The sequence below is a fragment of the Castor canadensis genome, chromosome 3 (genome assembly GCF_047511655.1).
Source record: "Castor canadensis chromosome 3, mCasCan1.hap1v2, whole genome shotgun sequence".
NCBI lineage: Eukaryota > Metazoa > Chordata > Mammalia > Rodentia > Castoridae > Castor > Castor canadensis.
This window is the reverse complement of record NC_133388.1, coordinates 17,863,192-17,886,630: the sequence shown is the minus strand read 5'-3', so window position 1 is coordinate 17,886,630 and position 23,439 is coordinate 17,863,192. Positions and strand designations below refer to the sequence as shown.

The following is a 23,439-nucleotide window of genomic DNA, read 5'->3' as shown; positions in this document are numbered from 1 at the left end:
AAAAAGCCATCTGACAGGCACCTACTCCTACCACTGCTTCTGGTGCCCGAGGAGAGACGTCTCTGTTCCTTATAAGTCAGGGGAGCCAAAGTTGTATGTTTATCTAGCAGATCTTATTTTCAGTTTTTTTTTTTTTTTAAACTAACAGAACTTATGGTCTGGAGATGTGGCTCAAATAGTAGAGTGCCTGCATAGTAAGCACAAGGCCCTGAGTTCAAACCACCATACTGTATATACATATATATATATATATATGTATGTATAATGAATCAATTTATAGTGTCTTCTTCCTAAAATTGGTAGACACTACCCTGCACTGCCCTCAATGACTAAGGCTTCATTAGTGCACCAACTTGGTGTGCCTGTATTTCTCTCCACTCTTGCAGTTAGATCACTGTTGTATCAGATGTGTCCTGAATGCATCATAATCTCCGAGGTGAACACAGCTTATATGAAGGCTGGGATTTCACTGCACCCACTACAGTATTTACTAGCGAACCTCTTCCCGGTCCTTCCTTCCTACACTTCTATGGCCCAGTCAATGTGTGTGTATATATGTAATGTATGTATGTATGTATGTATGTATGTATGTGTGTGTGTGTATGTATACACATATATATATAATATTTATATATATGTTTGTTTATAATTTTTTTGTCAGTACTGGGATTTGAACTCAGGCCTCATGCTTGCTAGGCAGGTGTTCTGCCACCTGAACCATTCCATCAGCCCCCAGCCAATGTTCTTGAAACTCTAACTTCCCACCTACTCCATTATTCCTATCAAAGTACCTTTTCCTAATAGGGGTGAGATGATGGTGACAGGAGAAGTTACAGAACCCAGACCTTGGGGCCAAGTGACTGCATGTGACAATAAAACTAAGGCAGTTTTTAAAGACCAGAGCACAGTGCAATGCAAGGAATTGCAAAAAGATTGCTAAATGGACAAGAGTCATAGTACAGAGGCAAGACTCTCATCCAAAAGTATGACGCCTTCTTGGGGGCCATGGAGAACTATAGCCCATGAGAAACAGCAGCATGCCAATCCACAGATCAGGGGAGTCATAAATGTAGAAGGCCTCTTCTTCCCTCCATAGCCCTTTCCAGAATGTAGGAGGCTGGCCTTCTAGAGTTCAGCAGAGCTCACTGGCTTGAGGGTGGTAATGGAAAACAGGGTGGAAAAGTACCTGCACTGGGGCATCATCCTGGAAACAGCAGAAGACCAAATCTTAGGTAGGATTAGCAAGAGTCTAAGCTGGCGGGGGAGGTGGGGTAAGCATAGAAATGATAACCAGATAGATGGAGTTTCTGAAGGACCTTCTCACAGTTGGCAGGATTATTTGAGGTTTTGATCAGGGCTCCAACTGCTCCACCACCCTCCCACACCCACTAAGAGAGTGCCCCATAGCAATTAATAACAGTATGATTCACTCCAACCCCATGTGTTATGCAGGTGAAACAGGAGTAAAAAGATCAAACGGATGAGGAGGAAAGGAAGACACCAAGCTGAGGAATATACGGGCAAAGGGAAATGTTCTTTCCCTTTGTTTCCATCCTTGCCACACCCTTCCTGTTCCTGGACTCAGTCTATTGCAACCGTGTTGTATACGAAAGTGAGGTGATGAATAGCGATGGTGACAAATGTTAAGAGACTTTGGGTAACTAGTCAAACAGCCTGGGAACCAAAGATGCTGCTACTGGATATAGAAATTCCTAAAATGTGGAAAAAAAGGGAAAAAAGATGAACAGCAAATTGAGAACCAAGGAAGCTTATGGAATAAGCTGATAAAGGATTTTATCATAAAGACTTGAAAAGAAAGCAAGGGAAAAAACAAATTTGATCTATTCTTAAAATAGGGTAAAAAATAATGATACTTATTATTCTATATATAACACTAAAAGCAAGACATCTATTAAAAGAAAAAAAATTAAAAATACAAATGAGCTAATTTAAGAAAACTATAAAATCAATATGGAAAAAATACAACAGAATTATTATCTTAATTTTGTGTTCGGAAGAATGTAGCAAGTCACACAACATAAGTATATTAAAATAATTACCTATAGAGAACAACTCCTTGGGAGGATGACAATAAATTAATTACCTAAACTAGGAGTTGTGAACACTTTCATAAAGAATCCAAGGTAGATGGACTTCATCATTGGTCCCTAATGGCCACCATATCCTTGTTATTCACAACCCCTTAAGTATACAATGGACTGAGTGCCTTTCTTATAACCAATTTATACAGTAAGGAGGACATGATGACACTTTCATGATTGGGTTGAAAAATATTCTGTCACTCTAGCAGGCTCTCCATTTCTTCCCAATTTACGTGTGTTGATGAAGTAAGCTGCCATGTTAGAGAGGCCCACATGGCAAGGAACTGAGGTATTCTTGACCACCAGACAGCAAGGAACTGAACCCCTCAGAAAGTGAGACAAAGAAACACCCTGTCAGAGATGATGGAAGAGCAGCAAATGACATCTCTCAGTTGAGAGGATATTCAATTATCATGGTTTCCAAAGTCCTGGGCCAATAAAGAGTTTCTCCTTATAGGAGCAAGTAGTATAATTGATGGTGAGTCCACTGACAGGGTGGGCAATTCCTATGCAGCAGTAACACACACCCTAAGAGATGAAGTTCTACACAGAAAGGCACAAAGTAAGAAAAGTCCATGCCTACACATAAAATAAAAATAAGAAATAGACGCATGGAGAAGTTAAAAAACTCTGAGAAGCTAAAAAGCTTCTTGTCCGTACTATTGACAAGTTAATATCTGTCCAAAATGGTATCAGGATGTGAGGAGCACTTAAATGAACTGGAAAGGTTTATTACAGATAAAATTTATTCTAAGCTGGGTGAGGTGTCCATGCCTATAATCATAGCTACTTGGGAGGCAGAGATCTGGAGGATCTGTTCAAGGCCAGCGTGGGTAAAAAGTCAGCAAGACCCCCATTTCAAAAACAAAACAAAAACACTGGTTATGCTGGTGCATGCCTATGATCCCAGCTATGCAGGAAGCATAAGTAGGAGAATCAATGTCCAGGATGGCTTAAGCAAAAAAAAAAAGCAAGACTCTATCTGAAAAATAACTAGGCAACAGGTAGGGTAGGATTCAAGTGCAAGGCTCTATACACACATACCACACACACACACACACACACACACACACCACAGGGACATACATATCTTCAAATACCTTCAGTGATCTGGAAAAAAAATAACAACTATTCTCCTTTTGAAAGGACAGAATCAAGCCAAACAAGCAGAGATAAGAGAAAGATAATTTCAGTTTATTTTAAGGGGGAAAACTCAATACAACAGAAGTGGACCAATACTAGGCAGTTGTTTCATGAAAATACTAACAGTACCATGTTTTTAGTGATGGTGCATGACTGTCAGGGAGTCTCACCCAGGAAGAGTCTAACCTTAGGCAGAAAGCTGGACTCTTAAGTTTTCTTCTAAGTTCTTATGCTTTGAAATTTAATATAACAGCAAACCATTTTTATTCTGATTTTAGAACACCTGTAATCAACATCAGTAAGCAGATAACATGGGTAATACGTTATTTTGAAACATTTCAAATAAAAAACACAGGAAGTGTGTGGAATTCAGGGAGGATCACAATAATTAAGGAATGGAGAATTCAATAAAAAACCTTAGCTAATGAAGACATCTGGAGACAAGATAATGATACATTTATCTCAATGATACATATTTTAAGAACAGACTACCAAAGATTTTACACCAGGAATGATAATCAGAATGATTATCCTGAAAGAAAAAGGTAGTGTAGGACGAATCAGATGTTACAGTGTTTGAATATTTCAGTCACAAAAATCCCCCAAAGAATCATAGGTTAACACCAAATTTTAAACAAACATGACAAAGTAATAATTAACTGGTTAAAGGGAAGGAATCCTACTTAAATTCTTGAAAATCTATTCATACTAGTTCTAACATTTTAGATGATCTGATTCAGGCTTTCTTTCACTTACTAAAATCAGAATGCCAACAGGTTGATATAAAGGGAATAAAAGCAATTTAATCCTATCCACTCAGGAGGCAGAGATCAGGAGGATCTTAGTTTGAAGCCAGCCCAGACAATAGTTCGTGAGACCCTATCTTAAAAGAATCCTTCACAAAAAAGATCTGGTGGAGTACTTTAAGGTGAATATCACTTGGTTTGGCATATTCCAGCCATCATAAGCAGTACACTTCTCTTTATGGGCACCCTACAGTGGAAAAGAACACTGTAAAAAGAAGTTGGAATCAGAAAGAGGGGAACCGGGCAAAGGAACCACTACTTAATGTTTTCAGGGAAGGCCACCCCTCCTGAGACACTGCAGTGGGACTCAAGTTCTCAAGACAATGGCCATGGTTTCCTATAATTTTGAGATTTTTCTTTTTCTTTGGTGGTACTAGAGTTTGAACTCAGGGCCTCACATTGTTAGATAGGCACTCTACCACTTGAGCTACTCCACCAGCCCAAGAGATTTTCTTTTCTAAAAATTAATTTATTAAAAAGTTTTTTTGAGACAGGGTCTTGCTATGATGCCTAGGCTGGCCTCAGACTTGCAATCCTCCTGCCTCTACCTTCTGAATAGCTGTGATTACAGGCGTGCATCTCCACACCCAGCTAAGTCATTTTTAAGCTGTCAAAGTCAATTTAAAATAACAAAAGTAACGTTTAGAATTTTTCATAACAGATATATTTTTAACTTAGTATAATGTTTTTAAAAAAGGTATTCCTGCTCATGTAACTTTGGTATTAAGTTGAAATGCTGACAAATTATTTACTTTTACACTGTTTTATTAAACTACAATTATTATGCACAAACTTAATGCATACAAGCAGACTGTTGATGAGTTTTGACATACATCTGTGAAACCATTGCCACAATCAGGATAATGAAGATGACATTACCTTCCAAAGCCTGCTCATGCTGCTTTGTGATTTTTGCTGCCCTCCCCCATCCCAGTCCTCAGGTGACACTATTCCTTCCTGTCACTGTAGATGAGTTTTCATTTTCCAAAATTGGAATCATAGAGTAAACAGTTGATATTGGCTTCTTTCACTTAGTTTCGTTATTTTGAGACTTATCCATGCTGCTGTATTAATAGATCATGCATTTTTACTGCTAAGTAGTACTCCATTTATATGGATAAACCACTATCCATTTAATCACTAATTTGTTGACAGTTTGGGTTATTTAAAGTTTTTGGTCATTACAGGTAAAATTGTTGTAAACATTTGTTGTACAAGTTTTTGTATGGTCTTAAAAGAAACGAAAGGATGTAGGAACAGACATCTATATCACGGAATGTTATTGGCTGGGCATGCCTGTAATCCTAGTTACTTGGGAGTCTGAGATCAGGACTGTGGTTCCAGGCCAGTCCAGACAAACGTTTGTAAAACTCCATCTCAGTGGAAAAAGCTGGGCATGTCAGCATGTATGTAGCATCCCAGTGATGACAGGAAGCATAAAATAGGAGAAACAGGAGAATCTCAGTCCATACTGGCTTGAAAAAAAAAAAAAAAGACCCTATCTCCAAAATGCCAGAGCAGAAAGGGCTGGAGCCATGGCTTAAGCAGAAGAGCACCTACAAACAAGCATGAAGCCCCAACTTCAAACTCCAGTACCAACAAAAAAAAAATTTTTCATACAGAAATTTTTTTTGGTGGTACTAGGGATTGAACTCAGGGCCTCATGTGTGCGTGGCAAGTGTTCTACTACTTGAGCTACACCCTCAGCCTTTCTGTGTTTGTTCTGGAGGCAGGGTCTCCCTAACTTTGCCTAGAGTCACCTGGAACTTGTAATCTCTTGCCTCTGCCTCCTGAGTAGCTGGGATTACAGACACGAAACACCACACCCAGCTTATGAACACATTTTCATTTTCTTTGGAAATTATGGAGAAATAGAATGGACAGGTAATGTAGCAGGTAATGTTTAACTGTTAAAGAAACTTCCTGTTTTCCAAACAAGTAATAACTATTTTACATTTCCCCCTGAAAGGTATGAAAGCCCTAGTTCCTACATATCTTTATCAGCACGTGGCATTGGGACCGTTTGAGTGAGTCTGCAGGAGTAACTCATAGTAGGTTTAATTTGGATTTCCTAAGACTGATGATGTAGGTTCACTTTTCATGTGCTTATTTGTCACTCACTGATCTTCTTTGCTGAAATGTTCATTTGAGCTTTTGCCTGTTTTATGATGAGGTTGTTTGTTTTCTTGAGTTTTCAGAATTCTTTGCATATTCTGGATACCAGTCCTTCATTAGACATACAATTTAAAAATTTACTCCAGTCAGTGGCTTGTCTTTCCATTTTCTTAACAGTTTTGAAGAGAAGTATTTAAAAGTATATTTTTTTTAGTTTCTTTCTTTTTTTTTTTTAAAGACACGCTAACACAGGCTGGCCTGGAACTCACTATGTAGGCCAGGCTGGCTTCAAACTTGTGATCTTCCTGCCTCAGCCTGCATAGTGCTAGAATTACAGTCATGTACCACCACACCCAGCCAGAAGTATTTAATAGTGATGAAGTCTACTTATCAATATTTTCTTTTATGGTGGTCCTTTCCTGTCAGACCTAAGAAATCTTTACATAACCAAGGTTACAGGAATTTTTCTTTATGTTCTCTTCTTGAAGTTTTATAGTTGTAGGTTTTACATTTAGGTCTATGATCTACTTTAAGTAAATTTTTCTATATGGTATGAAGTATTTATCAAATTTCATTTCTTCCCCAACTGAGTAGCCAATGGTTCTAGCAGCATTTGTTGAAAAAACTATCACTTCTCCATTGAAGTGACTTTGCTGCACCTTTGTCAAAAAATCAGTTGCCTGTATATGTATAATTCTATTTCTGGACTCTGTTCTGTTCCATTTATCATCTCTCTTGATACTAACACCATAAAGTCTTAATTACTGTAGCTTTGTGATAAGTCTTCAAATCAACTTTGCTCTGTTTCTTCAAAGGTGATTGTAGGACCTCTGCATTTCTATATGAAGTTTACAATCAGGTTATCAATTTCTACTAATGGAAAAGAAAAAGGTCTGCTGGAATTGTAACTGTATTGAATCTATTGAGCCACATGGAGGAAAATGGCATCTTAATTGTACTGACTAGCTCCCTCTTGCTTGAAGGTTTGCTTGAATAAGGTTTACCTTATTCAATTGAACTCTGGAAATCTCTGGAGTGGTTTACCTTATTCAACTGAACACTCTGGAAATCTCTGGACTTCCTTCTCCAGCTCTCTCCTCTCTGAGACTCTGGCCTGCACATTCTAGCTACCTTGGTCTTCTAGGACTCTAGTTCTCTATAACCCTAACTCCACCTGTGTTGCAGCTGGGGGAAATCTTAGGGCTTACCTTGTTTATTTTCTGACTATCAAGAATCCCTGTCCTTCATTGGCAGATGTCTAATGTCCTCAAAACTGTTCTTTCATATATTTTCATATAGTCATTCAATTCAATATTATTAAGTATTGAGGATCAAAGTAAGACATGCACCTTGCTCTCATGGAACTTACAATCTAATGGGACAGACAGACAGACAGACATTAATCAAATAATTATAAACAAACTAACACTGTAACTGTGGTAGGTGCTATGAATGAACAGAACAGAACAATGCTATGAAAACTTTCAAGACGGTAATTTTCTGGTATTTGCTTCTATTGATCCCACATCCATGAACTGAAAAGTACTATTTCTGTTTCTTCAGGTTAAAGTGGTAAAGAAATTGATACTTTTCACCCACTGTATATATAATACAATCAAATAAACTTCTCAATAAATGATGTACCTAGTAGGTGTGGGACAATGTGCTAAGTAATTAAAAGTACATAAAAATTATGACACTATCCTTATGAGACTTATGATCTAACATGGAACATAAAATATGAAGAAATAGGAAGGCTATGTATCTATATTCTGTTTGAGTATAAGTAATTTACCCCATAAACATCATTTTGTTTATCCCTGCTAAAATTATTTTTCATCAGCCTAATTACAAAATTTGCTCAGTTCTTTTGAGAAAATAGTACATTTGTTTCATATTAAATCTTACCTCGATATTTCAGCTTGGGAATTTTTCTCTCCATCAACAGTGAAAGGAGATGCTCCAGTTAGTAATTCATACATTAGAACACCTAAACTCCACCAGTCAACTGCCTATAAAACAATTATAATTTCATGTAGAATTATCAGCTAAAATATATTCTGTAAGAAAGAAAAACTGAACAAAGTAAAGCTATGTAGTTGGAATATATTTTAACAGAAATTTTTATCCATAGCTTTCTATGCAACAAGTATTAAATAAGCACATATAAGAAAGCTATTCAGAGAACTGATATCCAGGTATCCTGAAAGTATTTTATTTTCTAAACTAGCTACAGTTTAACCCTGAATAATTTAAAACAATTCAACTTGAAAGAAAATTTTAAAATTTGAAGTAGGTGAAATCACTGGACTTATACTGTGTAAAAAGCCACTAATAACCATTTTTATTTAATATTCAATGCCAAAGAACCTCATGAAGTTCCTTAAAATCAAATAAAAAAATTTCAATCTCATCCAAGGGCATTACTTTTTCATGAGTTCCTAAGTCAAGTTCTCTTATATAGACTCTCACATAAATCTAATCATTTTTATGATGGAAGGATTTAAAATAATAGAAAAAATAAAATGTGTTCTAAATTAGAAATTCATTTGCAAATGCAGTTACCTAAACCAAGGGAACAGTGAATTGCATATAGTTTAAAGAACTCTGATATATTGAAAACAAGTTCTTTTATAATGAGGCAATCAAACTCTGAGTACTTGCTGACATGAGTTTATACCAAGGAGAAACATTAATGAATATTAAAAATTTAATATTTAAACTATCTGCCTCCAAACTCTGGGACCAAAGTTTCAGAGAGCGGACACCAAGATTATGAATCCAGAGCTAATTCCAAGAAAACACAGGGCACTGACATATAAAACAAGATCAGGTTGACTGAACCCATGAGAGGAAACGTACTTTTTGAATGCTTCCTCCATGCCAGGCCCTGTTTTGAGTACTTTGCACACATGATCTCATTGAATTAACTCAAAGTTATCTGGATATTGTGCCTTCAAGAAAGAACATCTATTGACTCGTTGTATTGTGGACCTCAGGTATGCAGGGGTTCTAGGAGCAATATAAGGTTTTCTCATTTGCAAATTAGCTCCTGTAGCTAATTTGGTAAATTTCCAAATTTTTTATTTTTGGAGGTATGAGGGTTTGAACTCAGGGCTTTGTATTTGCTAGGCAGATGATCTATTACTTGAGCCGTCTCTAGCCCTAAATTTCCAATTTTAACAGTTTTGAATACCTACCAATTTGTCCAGGAGCTTCAAAGAAAACCATGAAGCAAACTTAAGCAGCAATTTAACTCTTTAATTCATACAAGCAGTTCCACTGCCATTTGAGTTGGAGTCTCAGAATGTTGTGCTATTGGACATAACACCATGCTTATCTGCTGATACACACCCATAATCAGATTCCTAGCTATGGGCCTAAAACCAATGCTAATCAAATGAGCTTATAAATATATTAATGGTAATTAAAAAAGATATTGAGGATGCAAATATGCACATATGTTTCGGTAGGCAGATATTCTGCCACTTGAGCCATGACCCCAACCTATGCATGCAGGTTGAAAGGGGATAAAGGGAAAGAGAAAGATGAGGAACAAAAACAGCTAGAATTACTTATTTGGAGAAAGTTATTAATAAAACAAAAGTGTTAAAGAAAGACTGAGCAAATTTTTTACCCTTTAATTCAGAAATGGAAAAATATAACCTAGATTTTAGAACATAATTACTTAGAAAGCTTCTTCTAAGATATTCATGTTGCACATACAAAAGGAAGAATCAAAAAAAAAAGTGAACTTTTTAGAGAGTTAGGAAAACAGACTGTCTTGAGATGCAGGATTTCTTCTTCTTCCAAGATTGTTAAAATTGTTTATTTCTGTTGGAGAGATAATCAACCAAGTCATCAGTACCTCTGTAAGGTTAAACACAGAAATGGAAATAAGAAAATATGAGTGATTCTCTTTTTAATGACTTAGAAAGCACTGGTCAACTATAGGTGTGGTACACATAATGATGTTTTCTAGCAAAATTAATCCTGCCAATAAAAGCACTGTTTAAATCATTCATCATGATTCAGACAGGAATCATGTATACGGTTCACATATGCAGCTCTATTGTGTCCTGAAAGACCAAGGTCCTATGCAACAGAAAAAGATTTTTTAAAAAATGGAGTCATCATTGGTGCTTTGCTTAAGCTATAGGCTCCTTAAAGGTAAATAAGTTAAAAAGTATTTGAAGAATTAATTTTGAGGTCTCAACTTTAACAAGTGTTACTCTACAAAACAAACTAAAAATCCTTACCAGTAACACTTTAAAAAGGAAAATCTAGAGTGGCTTAACTGCTTTATTATCTTTTTTCTCCAAAATGCTAGAACTCATAATGTGTTCAGGTATATAAAGCAAAAGAGAGAAGGTAACAACACCAGAAAGAGGGCTCTGCTGAAGAGGCTGTACCTGAAGTTATTAATCAGGATTCTTACTGCACACTTTACGGAGATAAAGAAGTATCAAAAATAGAACATACCTTGTCATGTCCTGAGTCTCCCCCTCTGACAATATCTGGTGCCATGTATTCAATAGTTCCACAAAAGGAATATGCTCTTTCAGTCTTGAACAAATAAACAAACAAAAAAAAAGGATTTGATTTCAAGGTAGTGTGACAAGTGTCCAAAGGAGGAAGTTAGTAATACATCTCAGTGGTTGAGAAACATCGTGGTAGCAAAGCAGCAGTAGAATCTGCCAGATAGACTCTTTCCTCATCAGGACAGAGCATCACCTAGATAGTATGAATCCAAGGTAAACGACTTCTCAGACAGACTTCTCATGCCAGCAACTCCACCATCACCCATTATTACTCCATTTAGTAGGTCCTCTTTTCTGTTGTTTGGGTGTTGGTTTTTGGTATACGCATATTTCAGTTATTGTTTTCTTTTAAAAGTGTTAACAGTTCATAGGGTAACATGAACTGTCTTAACAGTTTATTGTATGAGTGGCTTTATTTCTAGATAGGCAAGACTGAGAAAACACTAGGAACATGAAGGAGGAAGACCAAATGCTCAGAAGAGGAAATCCAAATATAAAAATACAATGAAAATATTTTTTCTACCTCATTATTTTGCATAGGTTTGGCACTGCTAATGGATAATGGCCCAAACTGTCATTTAAAAAACTGTCTCCTAAAGACAGTTGTTTCTCTTTTATAGAACTTTAAAAAATTCAAAGGGCAAATTTAATATATCACTCTCAAAGAACTGTAAAAAAATGAATAAATTTTAAAATGACCAACTAACTCATCTCAATGTTCTAAGCTGCATACATACTGAATAAGGAAAACAAAGAGTTCCTCTTGAATAATAAATGTGTATTCATATGGCTGTATCTGAAACTTTCAATGGTATCTTGGCTACTAATATGTTTCACAAAACTAGTATGTTTTACAGAAAGTTTCTAATTTACACTTCTACTGGCAAGGTTTCAAGAAAAATGAGCATTTTTTTTTGTTTGCCAATTTTAACTGTAAAGAATTCTACTCTAGCTATGTCATTGAAGTGGTAGAAGTCCACCTGTTTTATTGGTTCCAGATTAAGCAAGCCCCCAGAGACCATAGCTATAATGCAATCAATTAAACGCTATGGACTAAAACTATTAGCTGCAACATATATGCACACACATAAATAAAAATAAAATCAACATGGCTTATGATTCATAATCATGGCTTATGTTTTTTTCCCTTTTACATTCTATACATGCTGAAAGATTACTTGTCCCTCTAGAACTAAAAGAAATAAGTTTAAGTTTGATATATTCATTTGTCTTCCTTTTGCTTTTGTTGCCTATGACTCTGTGTGTTTATCTAAGAAATCATTTCCACATCCAATACCATGAAGCTTTCCCATGTTTTCATGTAGGAGTTTTATCATTTTAGGTCCATGTTAGAGAATAAAGTGAGGTGGACCTCTCATTATTTTACTCAGTTTCTATTTAAGTATTCAATGAATTATCAGTTAATCCCTTGCTGATTTGAAATGCAACTTCTTTCATATAACTGTAGAAAGTTTTTAAAAATTTTATTCATTTGTCTTATTTTTTGGTGGTACTAGGGGTTGAACTTGGGACTTTGTACTTACAGGTGCTCTACTGCTTGAGCCAAGCCTCCAGCCCAGAAGTGTTCTTTTTGTGTTACCTGGGAGAACAGTGTTTTTGAGGAGCACACATAAATCATATGTCACAGGTCGTTATCTCTCTTTTTCATCATTTCAAGACCAAATGTTAATGCTGTGGCAAACTACCAAAAAGACTAAAGTTAAACAAAACTGATTTTTATATGAAAGGCAATGAATAAATTTTTTTTGGTGGTACTCAATTTGAACTCGGGACTTTGTGCTCACTAAGCTGGCACTTTACTGTCAGCTCTGGCAATGAGTAGTTTTTAACATTTTTTGGACATCTTAGACAAAAAATGTACATTAAGAAATATTCATCTACTCACTGACTTGTTGAAAAAGGAATCACTTGAAAAGTTAATTTTTAAAAGGCACCAAGCTTCTTACAACTAAATAGCATTTAAGTTAATATATTTATTATTCATAGCCCATTTTTGGACAATAAGCAAAAATAATTGCATGGCCAAGATACAGAAACATAAAACCATTATTGGTAGGGATATAGTTTAGTGACAGAGCACATACCTAGCCTGTGTTAGGCCTTGGCTTCAATGGGGATTTGAAAATTCAAATAAAAATGACTGAAGCACAGTATTTATCATTTGTTGTTATCTTAAAAGATACCTTTAAGATATCCCTAACATATCATATCCTAAATTATGTTTTGCTACACCAAAAAAGATAAAAATAATTCTCCAAACTTCTTTATGAGTAAAAAGACGATGAATTTTTGCGGAACCATGTCTCTAGATTCTTGTTTATTTAGAAAACTAGCCTTTTAAGCAAATGTAAACTTTAATTTCTACTTATGGTGGCCTTTAAGTCATATGCATTTGAAATTATCTATATTTCCCTCTCACTATGAGACAATTAAAACAAAATTGAATTTTAACTTTATTAAAGTTTTCAAATTAAAAGTCATGAAAATCTAGAATCTCTTCTCCAAAACACTGCTTTAAAAAGTATATGAAATATATGTATTATTCATTAGTACAAGATATGATAGTCATCAGTAGTTACCACGTTTTTACTTTATCTGACAATGACAACTACATAACTCATTTCTTTATTCTCTTAAAACCAACTTCTAAATAACTCATAGCCCCAAGAAAAAAATGACAGCGAGTTAAAATAATAATAAAAATATGAGTCAGACTTATGGGATATAACTAAAAGCTGTGCATTCTTGACATTTTTTTTTTAAAGTGAGCTAGATGCAAAATTCTAATGTTTAGGAAAAGACCATGAAAGAAACTTATAGAAATAAAAGGAAAAATGGAACTCACAAGGAAATGGGGGAAAAATGAGAGCCTGAACAAGAGCTGTTTCTTACAAAAGACTAATAAAAGGGACGAGCATCTGAAAAACTGATCAAGACAAATTATAAATCACTAATATTGATAATTTTAAAAGAAAATTAAAAAAAAGAAAATATTGCTAGAGTTACAATTCATACTAAAAATAAGGAAATTCTATGAACAAACTAATATCAAAGAATTTAAGACAAGATAGGACATTTTCTATAAAAATACAGTAAGCTACCAAAATTGATTAAAAAAGAAAAATCTAAATATACCTACATGTGCACGTGTACACACAAGCACATACATTTTATTTTTTTTATTTTATTTTTTATTTTATTATTCATATGTGCATTCAAGGCTTGGGTCATTTCTCCCCCCTGCCCCCACTCCCTCCCTTACAACCCACTCCGTCCCCTCCCTCTCCCCCCACCCCCTCAATACCCAGCAGAAACTATTTTGCCCTTATTTCTAATTTTGTTGAAGAGAGAGTATAAGCAATAATAGGAAGGAACAAGAGTTTTTGCTGGTTGAGATAAGGATAGCTATACAGGGAATTGACTCACATTAATTTCCTGTGCGTGGGTGTTACCTTGTAGGTTAATTCTTTTTGATCTCACCTTTTCTCTAGTTCCTGGTTCCCTTCTCCTATTGGCCTCAGTTGCTTTTAAGGTATCTGCTTTAGTTTCTCTGCGTTAAGGGCAACAACTGCTAGCTAATTTTTTAGGGGTCTTACCTATCTTCACCCCTCCCTTGTGCGCTCTCGCTTTTATCATGTGCTCAAAGTCCAATCCCATTGTTGTGTTTGCCCTTGATCTAATGTCCACATATGAGGGAGAACATACGATTTTTGGTCTTTGGGGCCAGGCTAACCTCACTCAGAATGATGTTCTCCAATTCCATCCATTTACCAGTGAATGATAACATTTTTTCTTCTTTATGGCTGCATAAAATTCCATTGTGTATAGATACCACATTTTCTTAATCCATTCGTCAGTGGTGGGGCATCTTGGCTGTTTCCATAACTTAGCTATTGTGAATAGTGCCGCAATAAACATGGGTGTGCAGGTGCCTCTGGAGTAACCTGTGTCACAGTGTTTTGGGTATATCCCCAAGAGTGGTATTGCTGGATCAAATGGTAGATCAATGTCTAGCTTTTTAAGTAGCCTCCAAATTTTTTTCCAGAGTGGTTGTACTAGTTTACATTCCCACCAACAGTGTAAGAGGGTTCCTTTTTCCCCGAATCCTCACCAACACCTGTTGTTCGTGGTGTTGCAAATGATGGCTATTCTAACAGGGGTGAGGTAGAATCTTAGTGTGGTTTTAATTTGCATTTCCTTTATTGCTAGAGATGGTGAACATTTTTTCATGTGGTTTTTGGCCATTTGAATTTCTTCTTTTGAGAAAGTTCTGTTTAGTTCACTTGTCCATTTCTTTATTGGTTCATTAGTTTTGGGAGAATTTAGTTTTTTAAGTTCCCTATATATTCTGGTTATCAGTCTTTTGTCTGATGTATAGCTGGCAAATATTTTCTCCCACTCTGTGAGTGTTCTCTTCAGTTTAGAGACCATTTCTTTTGATGAACAGAAGCTTTTTAGCTTTATGAGGTCCCATTTATCTATGCTATCTCTTAGTTGCCAAGCACATACATTTTAAAAGCTACCTGCACTTACCCAAGGGAAGAAAAAAGGCAAAAAGAAAAACATAAGTCCTCCCAGCTATGGAAGTATATTCACTCAACTGTAAAGGAAAAAGAGCTCTAGATGATGCTAACCATTCCAAATGCATTTCATGGTAATCAATAAACTTTGATTCCAAAATCTGACAAATGCAATGTTACAAAAGAACATCACAGGTCAACTCAGACAACAAAGTCCTAAATAAAATATTGGTAAATAAAGTCCAATAATGTGCAAACAATATATTTCATGAAAGGTAAAATGTGTTCCAAGAAATGAAAGATGCTCCAACACAGAGTAATAAAAAAGCCTAAAGCACATGTCCTTTAAGGTAAAAAAAAAAAATAAAGAACACATACATTTATGTACAAAACTTAGTGGACAAAGCAATAAAACCCAATCAATCCAAAGCAAAACAACTATCCTCAAACATACATAAACTAAAAGGTATGAAAACTGCAAAGAAACAAAGCCATCACCACTTAAAAATAGTGGTTCTGATTTTTTTCTTTTAATATGGTCATCTACATAAAAAGAAAAAAAACAAGTGAGTCCTACCTATTTGTGGAACTAATAAAAATTCTACAAAGTTATTTATGTACAAGATCAGTAAGTTCCAATGTTTTTGCAAGAAAAACATAAACAATCTATTGTCCTAATTTTTAGGACAATAGTTACAATTACTGGAACAAAAATTATAGTGTAAATAGAAGCAAATCTAATTATATTTGCATAAAACATTACAGAGAAAATTATAAAATATTTTGGAGGACATAAAGAATAAGTGGGAAGCTACACATATTCATTGATGAAAACTCATTGATTAAAAATTCAAAATCCAAAGACAGACATTCTCTCCAAGTTAATTTGTAAATTCAATTCCACAATTTACATAGAGTAACAAAAAGTCAAGACTAGAAAAGGAAGTGAGGAGGGAGGAAAAGAGGGAAAGAAGGAGATGACAGTAAGATAAGGGAAGATGAAGAGGACCTCACCTTTTGAGATTCAAGGCTCAGTATAAAGTTACAGGCATTAAGATATTTTAGTTCTGATGCAGGGAAGGACAAACAGACAACTGAAATTCAATAAAGATTCTAGAAATAAACCCAGCAGCATGCATAGGAACTCAGTTATATGAAAGAAGTTGCATTTCAAATCAGCAAGGGATTAACTGATTATTCAATGAATACTTAAAAGGGAACAGAGTTATCTACATAATACAAGAGATCTACCTCACTTTATTCCCTAACATAGACCTAAAATGATAAAACTGCTACATGAAAACATGGGGAAGCTTCATGGTATTGGACGTGGAAATGATTTCTTTGATACAACGTGCAGTGTCATAGGCAACAAAAGCAAAAATAAGACAAATTAGTTTATCAAACTTAAAAAAAAACTTCTGTGACTCAAAGAAAATGAACAGAATGAGAAAGCAAGACACAGAATGGGAGGAAATATTTATAAATCATATATCTGATGAAGAGTTAACATCCAAAATTTTTAAGTCTTAAAAAAACAACAAAAATAACCTGATTAAAAATGAGCAAAGGACTTGAATAGGTATTTCTCTAAAGATACTATACAAGTGGTTAAAAGCACATGAAAAGATGCTGAATATTACCATAGAAATGCAAATCAAAAATACAATGAATTATCTATCATTCATTAGGATGGCCACTATGAAAAAGAAATAATAGAAAATGGAATATTATTTAGCCTTAAAAAGGAAGTTCTGGGCCTGGTGGAGTGGCTCAAGCAGCAGAGCACTTGCCTATCAAGCGTGAGGCACTCAGTTCAAACCCCAGTACTACCAAAAAAGGAAGTCCTGTCACATGCTAAAATATGGATTAATCTTGAAGACAGTAGAATGGTGGTTGCCAGGAGTCGATGGGAGGGAAAGACAAGGAGCTGTATTCCCTGGGCACAGAGCTTCTGTTTTGCACGAAAGAGTTCTACAGACTGTAGAACAACAATATGAACATCATTAACACTAATGAACTGTATAGCTAAAAATTATTAAGATGAAAATTCTTAATGGTTTTTTACCACAGTTAAAAATTAAGGATTCAAAGAATGTAAACCCTAAAGGATTAGTAGATATGCTTATTATTAAAATGTCAAACCTGATAATAGCAAAAAAATATTAAGCAAAGTTAAGTGAAAGATTTGGAAAAGCAACTTACAAAAATATAATTCTGAAGATGAGTGCCTAGAATACTTGAAAGTACTCTGACGAACCAATAATGTAAGAAAAACATAAAACTGTGACAGAGAAACTTTGAAACAACCTAAATGTACCTCAGTAGGTGAATGGATAAATAAACTGGATAACTCATATAAAAGAATATTATGTAGCAGCTAAATAAATGTAGTAATTTCAACTTGGATAAACTTCAAAAATATATCAAGTAAAAAACCAACTTGCAATAGGATATGCCATTCATGTACATTTAAAAAAACACTAGATAATAATATATATATGGATACATGAAGTATAGGTACTAAAGCTAAATTCAACCCACTCACTCTTCACCTGCACGTATGCAGCTACATGTGGTTGGAGAAAAGCACACAACCAGGCTGACCAATTTCATTTTAAATTCATGATTGTGAACCTCAAGTAGGCCTTTAATGGCAAGCAGCAAAACACTTATTTCCCACTTCACCCTCTCATTTTCTTAGTTGGGTATTTTGCATCTTTTCCCTTCTCAAACCTCTAATCTCTCCATCCCCTTCCTTACTCTCCATGGGAAATAGAAGCAACCATAAAAGCTCTTCTTTACGCTCCTACTACTACCCAACTCCCACCTGCTTCTGTGCCCAGTAACTGCCCCTTTCTGTTTCTGATCATGCGGTTCACTGAGGACCACACCCCCTTGTGTTCATGCTACTACCCTCTCAAGGACGGCATTCCAGCAATCTCCCCTTTCTCTCCTGTACCATTACTACGTTTCCTCTCACTTCCAGGAATGTCCCAACTAGTGTATGGCACATGTTATTTCTCTGATCTTAAAGCAAAAAAACCCTCTCTTGGGACAACTTCATCTCCTGCTGTGCTTTCCACCCCATTTCACCTTCTTTTGTACAAAAATAACTGAGTTGTCTAGGATGTGACAGTAAAACTATTCCTATCTTTAAACCAAGACAATGCTCAATCTTCAGTCCTCATCTTACTTGGCTTAACAGAAATTTGACAGTTAATAATTTTCACTCTTGAAACATTTTATCACTTGGCTTTAATACAGCACACTTGCCTGTTTTCTTTCCAGTCCCTTTTTCTCAATCTCCTTTGCTGGCTGCTTCTCCTCCTCTCCTTACTCTATTAATGTTGGAATAGCCTAGAATTCAAATTTGTCCTTTTTTCTTTTCTATCTTTGTATACTCTGTTGGCATTCTCATCCATTTTCACAATTTTAAAAATCACTTATATACAATATTAGAAAATATCAAAATTATATATCCAGACCAGATTTTTCTCCCTAATTCCAGACCCAGATAACCCAATGCCTACTCAACATCTGCTTATAAATCAAATAGGCAACTCAAACTCAACCTGTCTAACTGAATTCTTTACCCACCCAGAACTTGCTCCCCGTAACAGTTGATGACAACCTTATCCTTTCAGCTGTTCTGCCCAAACACCCTGGAACTACCCAAAGAGTAGTTTTCTCATTCCCCATTCCCATTTTATCAAAAAACACCATTAGCTCTCATGTCAGAACATACCTAAAATTCAGCTACTACTTACAATCTACCCTGCCAGGACCATCTCCTGCTGGGATTACTGCAACAGCTTCTTAACTGGACACCACATTTTCAGACTACCACATGTACCAGCTAGAATCATTCTCCCAAAATAGGTTTGATCATGCTACTCTTTTACTCAGAACTCTCTAATGACTCCTATTTTGTGCAGAGAAGACATGGTCCTTACAATGGTCTTTAATGTCCTGTCTGATCTGTACAATCCTTCTTCCAGATCATCACCTCCATGTCCTCATCTCTACTACTCTAACCCTTCCTCATTCTATGCCCACACTGGCCTCCCTGTTCCACAAACATCCCAATTATAATCCTACTGGCTGATTCCTCTAGCTAGAAATCTCTTTCCTAAGATATCTCACCTTCTAACTTTCTTCATGTCTTTCTCAAATGTCGCCTTATTAGTGAGGCATTTTCTGACCACTGATTTCAAAGTACAAAGTTCTCACTGATACTTCCTACCCCTCACCTCCCACTATACTTGTCTCCTTGCAACCTATTACTAACACACTACATACATGTTTTACTTACATACTTGATATTAACTGCCTCTTGGGGTACAGGGGGAATTTTTGTCTATTTGGCTATTAGTTCCCAACACCTAGAAAGAACAGTGCCTGAATCATAGCAGACATTCAATGTGTACTGAATGAGTGGGGAAATGTGCAAAATGTTCATAACTAAAAATGTAAAGTGAGGGCACATATAGTTATATTATTTTTATTATTATTTTATGATATTAAGAAATTTAGAAAATTTAAACATTTATTAATCACATGTAGGTTATCTTATTATTGTAGGACATTTTTTTCTAAATTCGTTATTAATTTTTCATTAACTTCTGTTCATTTCTTTCAGCCCAGAACTCCAACAGTTTTTTCTTCTGTACCTTTAGGTCATATACTGTGGTCATTTCAACACCATATTCTTCTTTAAGACATTTCACACTTATACTGCTATCCAGTTTCTCCAGTAGCTTAACTTTCTGTGCTAAAGATAAATACATATGCTTCCTCTTCTTATTATCACATCAATGAGCATCTGCAGCCCTTTTTGACATTTTCAATAATATCTTTATATCACAGAGCAGAGAATAAGCAAAAAAAAAAAAAGTGAATAACATACCTTGGTCTTGGCCCCAGGTGGGGACACTGACGAGGAGAATCTGTCTTTGGTGTATAGGGCCTGCACACATGCTATTTCATTACCCTCTGTGGGTGGTGGCTTTGTGTGCATGAAAAAGATGTATCAAAGACTGAGAGGGTCTCTTGTCCCTGAGGGACACAGATAAACTGTGTGTTGTGTGCCCGTGCTTGGACTGTGACCTGTCACTAGAGGTCAAGAATGGAATTTTTCACTTGTAGCATAATGTTGGCACTCAAAAAATTATGGTTTTTCAAATTAGGGATGCTCAACCTGTACCAATCTAATAATGATGTGTTTTTATACAACCAAGTCCTTCATTACAAAAATTTTACTATGATTCTGTGTTCTATACCAATAGTTTTCCATATAGAAATAAAGTTGGCACTTGAATTTAGTTATCTTAAAGAATAGTGTAAAATATGACTTTATTACAATTTCTACATAAATAACACTTAATTATAATAAATGGGTAACTTTAAATGTAATTAAAGGTTTTTATAATATTAAACAATTTCTAATTAGTGTGAAAAATGTGAGGCTGTACACCAACTATTATATTTTAGTGCATTTTGAACAAAAACAGCATTATTTATAAATGAGGTTTAGTAGATCTTGGCATTCTTGCCAGATGAATTCTTACTTGTTAATTATAATGTAAATTATAGGTGGTTCTTTATTGGGCACCATCTAAGCCACAATTCTCCGAAAAGGCCAAAAGGGTCAGTTCAAATTTTAGTTATACTTTATACATTTTATGGGAAAGTGAAGGCATAATTTTTTTAACTGGGCAATTCTGATCAAAGATCTACTACAATTCTAACAGAATAGTCTCATGGTAATTTTAAAATAAAAATCTTGATAGTCATTGATACCAAAATGTTCCTTTGAACAAATATGGATGGAATTCCTTAATCCCTATGGTCCTATTAAATGTTTATTCTGTAACTAATTTTTCATCTTTGTTTACATTCTGCTATTACTAACTGCAAATTAAAAAAAAATACTCACTTCATCAGCCACAAACTCCTTACTCAGACCAAAATCTGTCAGCACCACATGGCCATTAGAGTCAAGTAGAATATTCTCAAGCTTAATGTCACGATATATAATCCCCAACTGTAAAAACAAACAAATATGCATTTTAAAACAATTTCCAAAAAATGAATTAGGACAGTATTTCTTATTTCCCTTTAAAAGAGGCTTTTCCCTCTTCAGGATCCTATGGTTCTTAATAAAATATAAATTCCTGTTGGGTTCCCTGGACCTCTCCAACCATGTCTTCATTCTCTTCGTTCAGCTTCTTTATGGCCTCTCTACTGACTACTGCATCTTCCTGACTCTAGTCTTCTTATCTCACACTCACTCAAGATAATATTCAGTTGTCTTTGTAGCCAATTCTTGTCCATTACTTCCTAATGGCTTCAGAAAACTTTCCTGCATAACCAGATCTCCATGCTGGTCTTTCTACTCTTTTTCTTTCCTTTCCTTTTGCTCTCACTCTCGCTCTTTCTGGATGGCCTTAAACTCATGATCCTCTTACCTCCACTTCTTGGAGTGCTGAGATAATAGGCATGCATCAATAAGCCTACCTCACACAGTATTCCTTTTTTTTTCATCCTATGACACCTAGGTTTATACTGTACTTACCTATAAATGGCAAATATTTTCTAGATATTTCCTATTTGTCTTGATATACTCATACTGTTTTTTACTTTTTATGCCATTGTCAAATAGGCAATTAATAAAGGCTGGTTGACTAAGAGGCTCTTAAACAGAAATGTTAAAGGCCATAGGCTAATTTCAGTTATCTTTAGTTTTAAATAAGCAAAATAACCAATTAAGCAACATTTATACAGTCATTTGTTGCTTAATGACAGGGGTATATTTTGAAAAGTATATTGTTAGGGGATTTTGGGATTGGGCAAGTATCATAGAGTATACTTAAACAAACCTAGATGGTACAGCCAACTATAGACTTAGGCTATGTGGTACATATATAACAGGCTACTCCTATAGCCACAATGAACAAAATAACAAAAGAGTAAATCAAGCACAAGAGAAAATGATTACACAGTAAACATGAGATGTATGGAGCTGCTGCCAGCATAACATGGCATACTGTTTTACAGTATCCCACTTTAGCCCACATTTTAATAAGAAGTACACTCTAAAATAACATAGTACAGTAAATACACAAATCAGAAACAGTCATTTATAATCATTATCGAGTGTTACTGTACTGTACATAATTGTATGAGCCACTCTGATACACGACTGCCACCGTCACCATAAACATAAGTAATGTGCAGCATTATCACAGGTGAGGTGAATTTTTCAGCTGTATTATAATCTATAGTGCCACTGCTGCATACATGGCCCATTGTTGACCAAAATATCATTATGCAGTGCATGACTGTACATCAATTTTGCTTTGTGTGTAAGTTTTACAACAAAACACTTCAACTATATAACATAAATAAATCTACTTAAGCTATATAAGAGGCATTTTATCTGCATGAATTTTCTGCTTCATTTTTTAGTTATGTCAGCCTGGATTAAACATTTTTAAACTTTTAAATATTGCTTTCTTCAACATCAAGTATATGAAAAAAGCATATCCTTAATAATCTCTCAAAATTGAATGAAAATTATACAAAGAAAAACACTAGGAAATTTTCCTCCAAGATCTTCAGTGATTTACAAGAAAGATAGGAAAGAAAACATCTAGTATCTACAGTGAACAGACATTTGACATGAAATATTACAAGCATCTAACAACTGGCAGTACGGTTTTTTAAAACATTTTTTGGAGAAGATTTTTAGGCATAAATTATTTACTAACTATTTTACCTCATCAATTCCAAGTAAATTTCCACTTTTGTTTCTGCCTGTGAAACCCAGCACTAGTACCTATATCAAGATTAATGTTGCTGGCTTTGTGTCATTTGTTTCTCTCTAGGGTAGGAAGATAAAGTTAGCTGAGATCTGATTTGCTCTATCACTATCATTCTATATGAAATACATTTATGTCCAATTCAATATGCTCCCTACTTCTATGTTTCTTACTACTGTTTAGTAATAATGAATAATGTTCATTCTGGTAAATAGAATGAACAGAATTTAAAAACTGCATTTTCTAGCTTACCCATTGGAGGTTAGTGTTTTGTTTTTACTCTGGTGTTTATGGTGAAGTCCACCGTCATTTTTGTATTATAAAATATTATGTCTAATCATAAATTTCATAGGTCGTTGTGGCCTATT

General features: G+C 35.2%; 1 protein-coding gene across 2 annotated transcripts in view; it reads right to left on the bottom strand.

Annotated features, from left to right (window-relative positions):
• The window catches only part of Rps6ka5 (ribosomal protein S6 kinase A5), a 187,997-nt gene that overhangs the window by 50,981 nt on the left and 113,577 nt on the right, over nt 1-23,439 (bottom strand). For both annotated transcript variants that reach the window (XM_074067318.1, XM_074067317.1), the window contains exons 5-7: nt 21,187-21,294; nt 10,649-10,732; nt 8,075-8,178 (exon numbers count right to left, since the gene is read on the bottom strand). In XM_074067318.1, the coding sequence (XP_073923419.1) occupies nt 8,075-8,178; nt 10,649-10,732; nt 21,187-21,294 (296 nt within the window). The remainder of the gene's footprint in view (nt 1-8,074; nt 8,179-10,648; nt 10,733-21,186; nt 21,295-23,439) is intronic.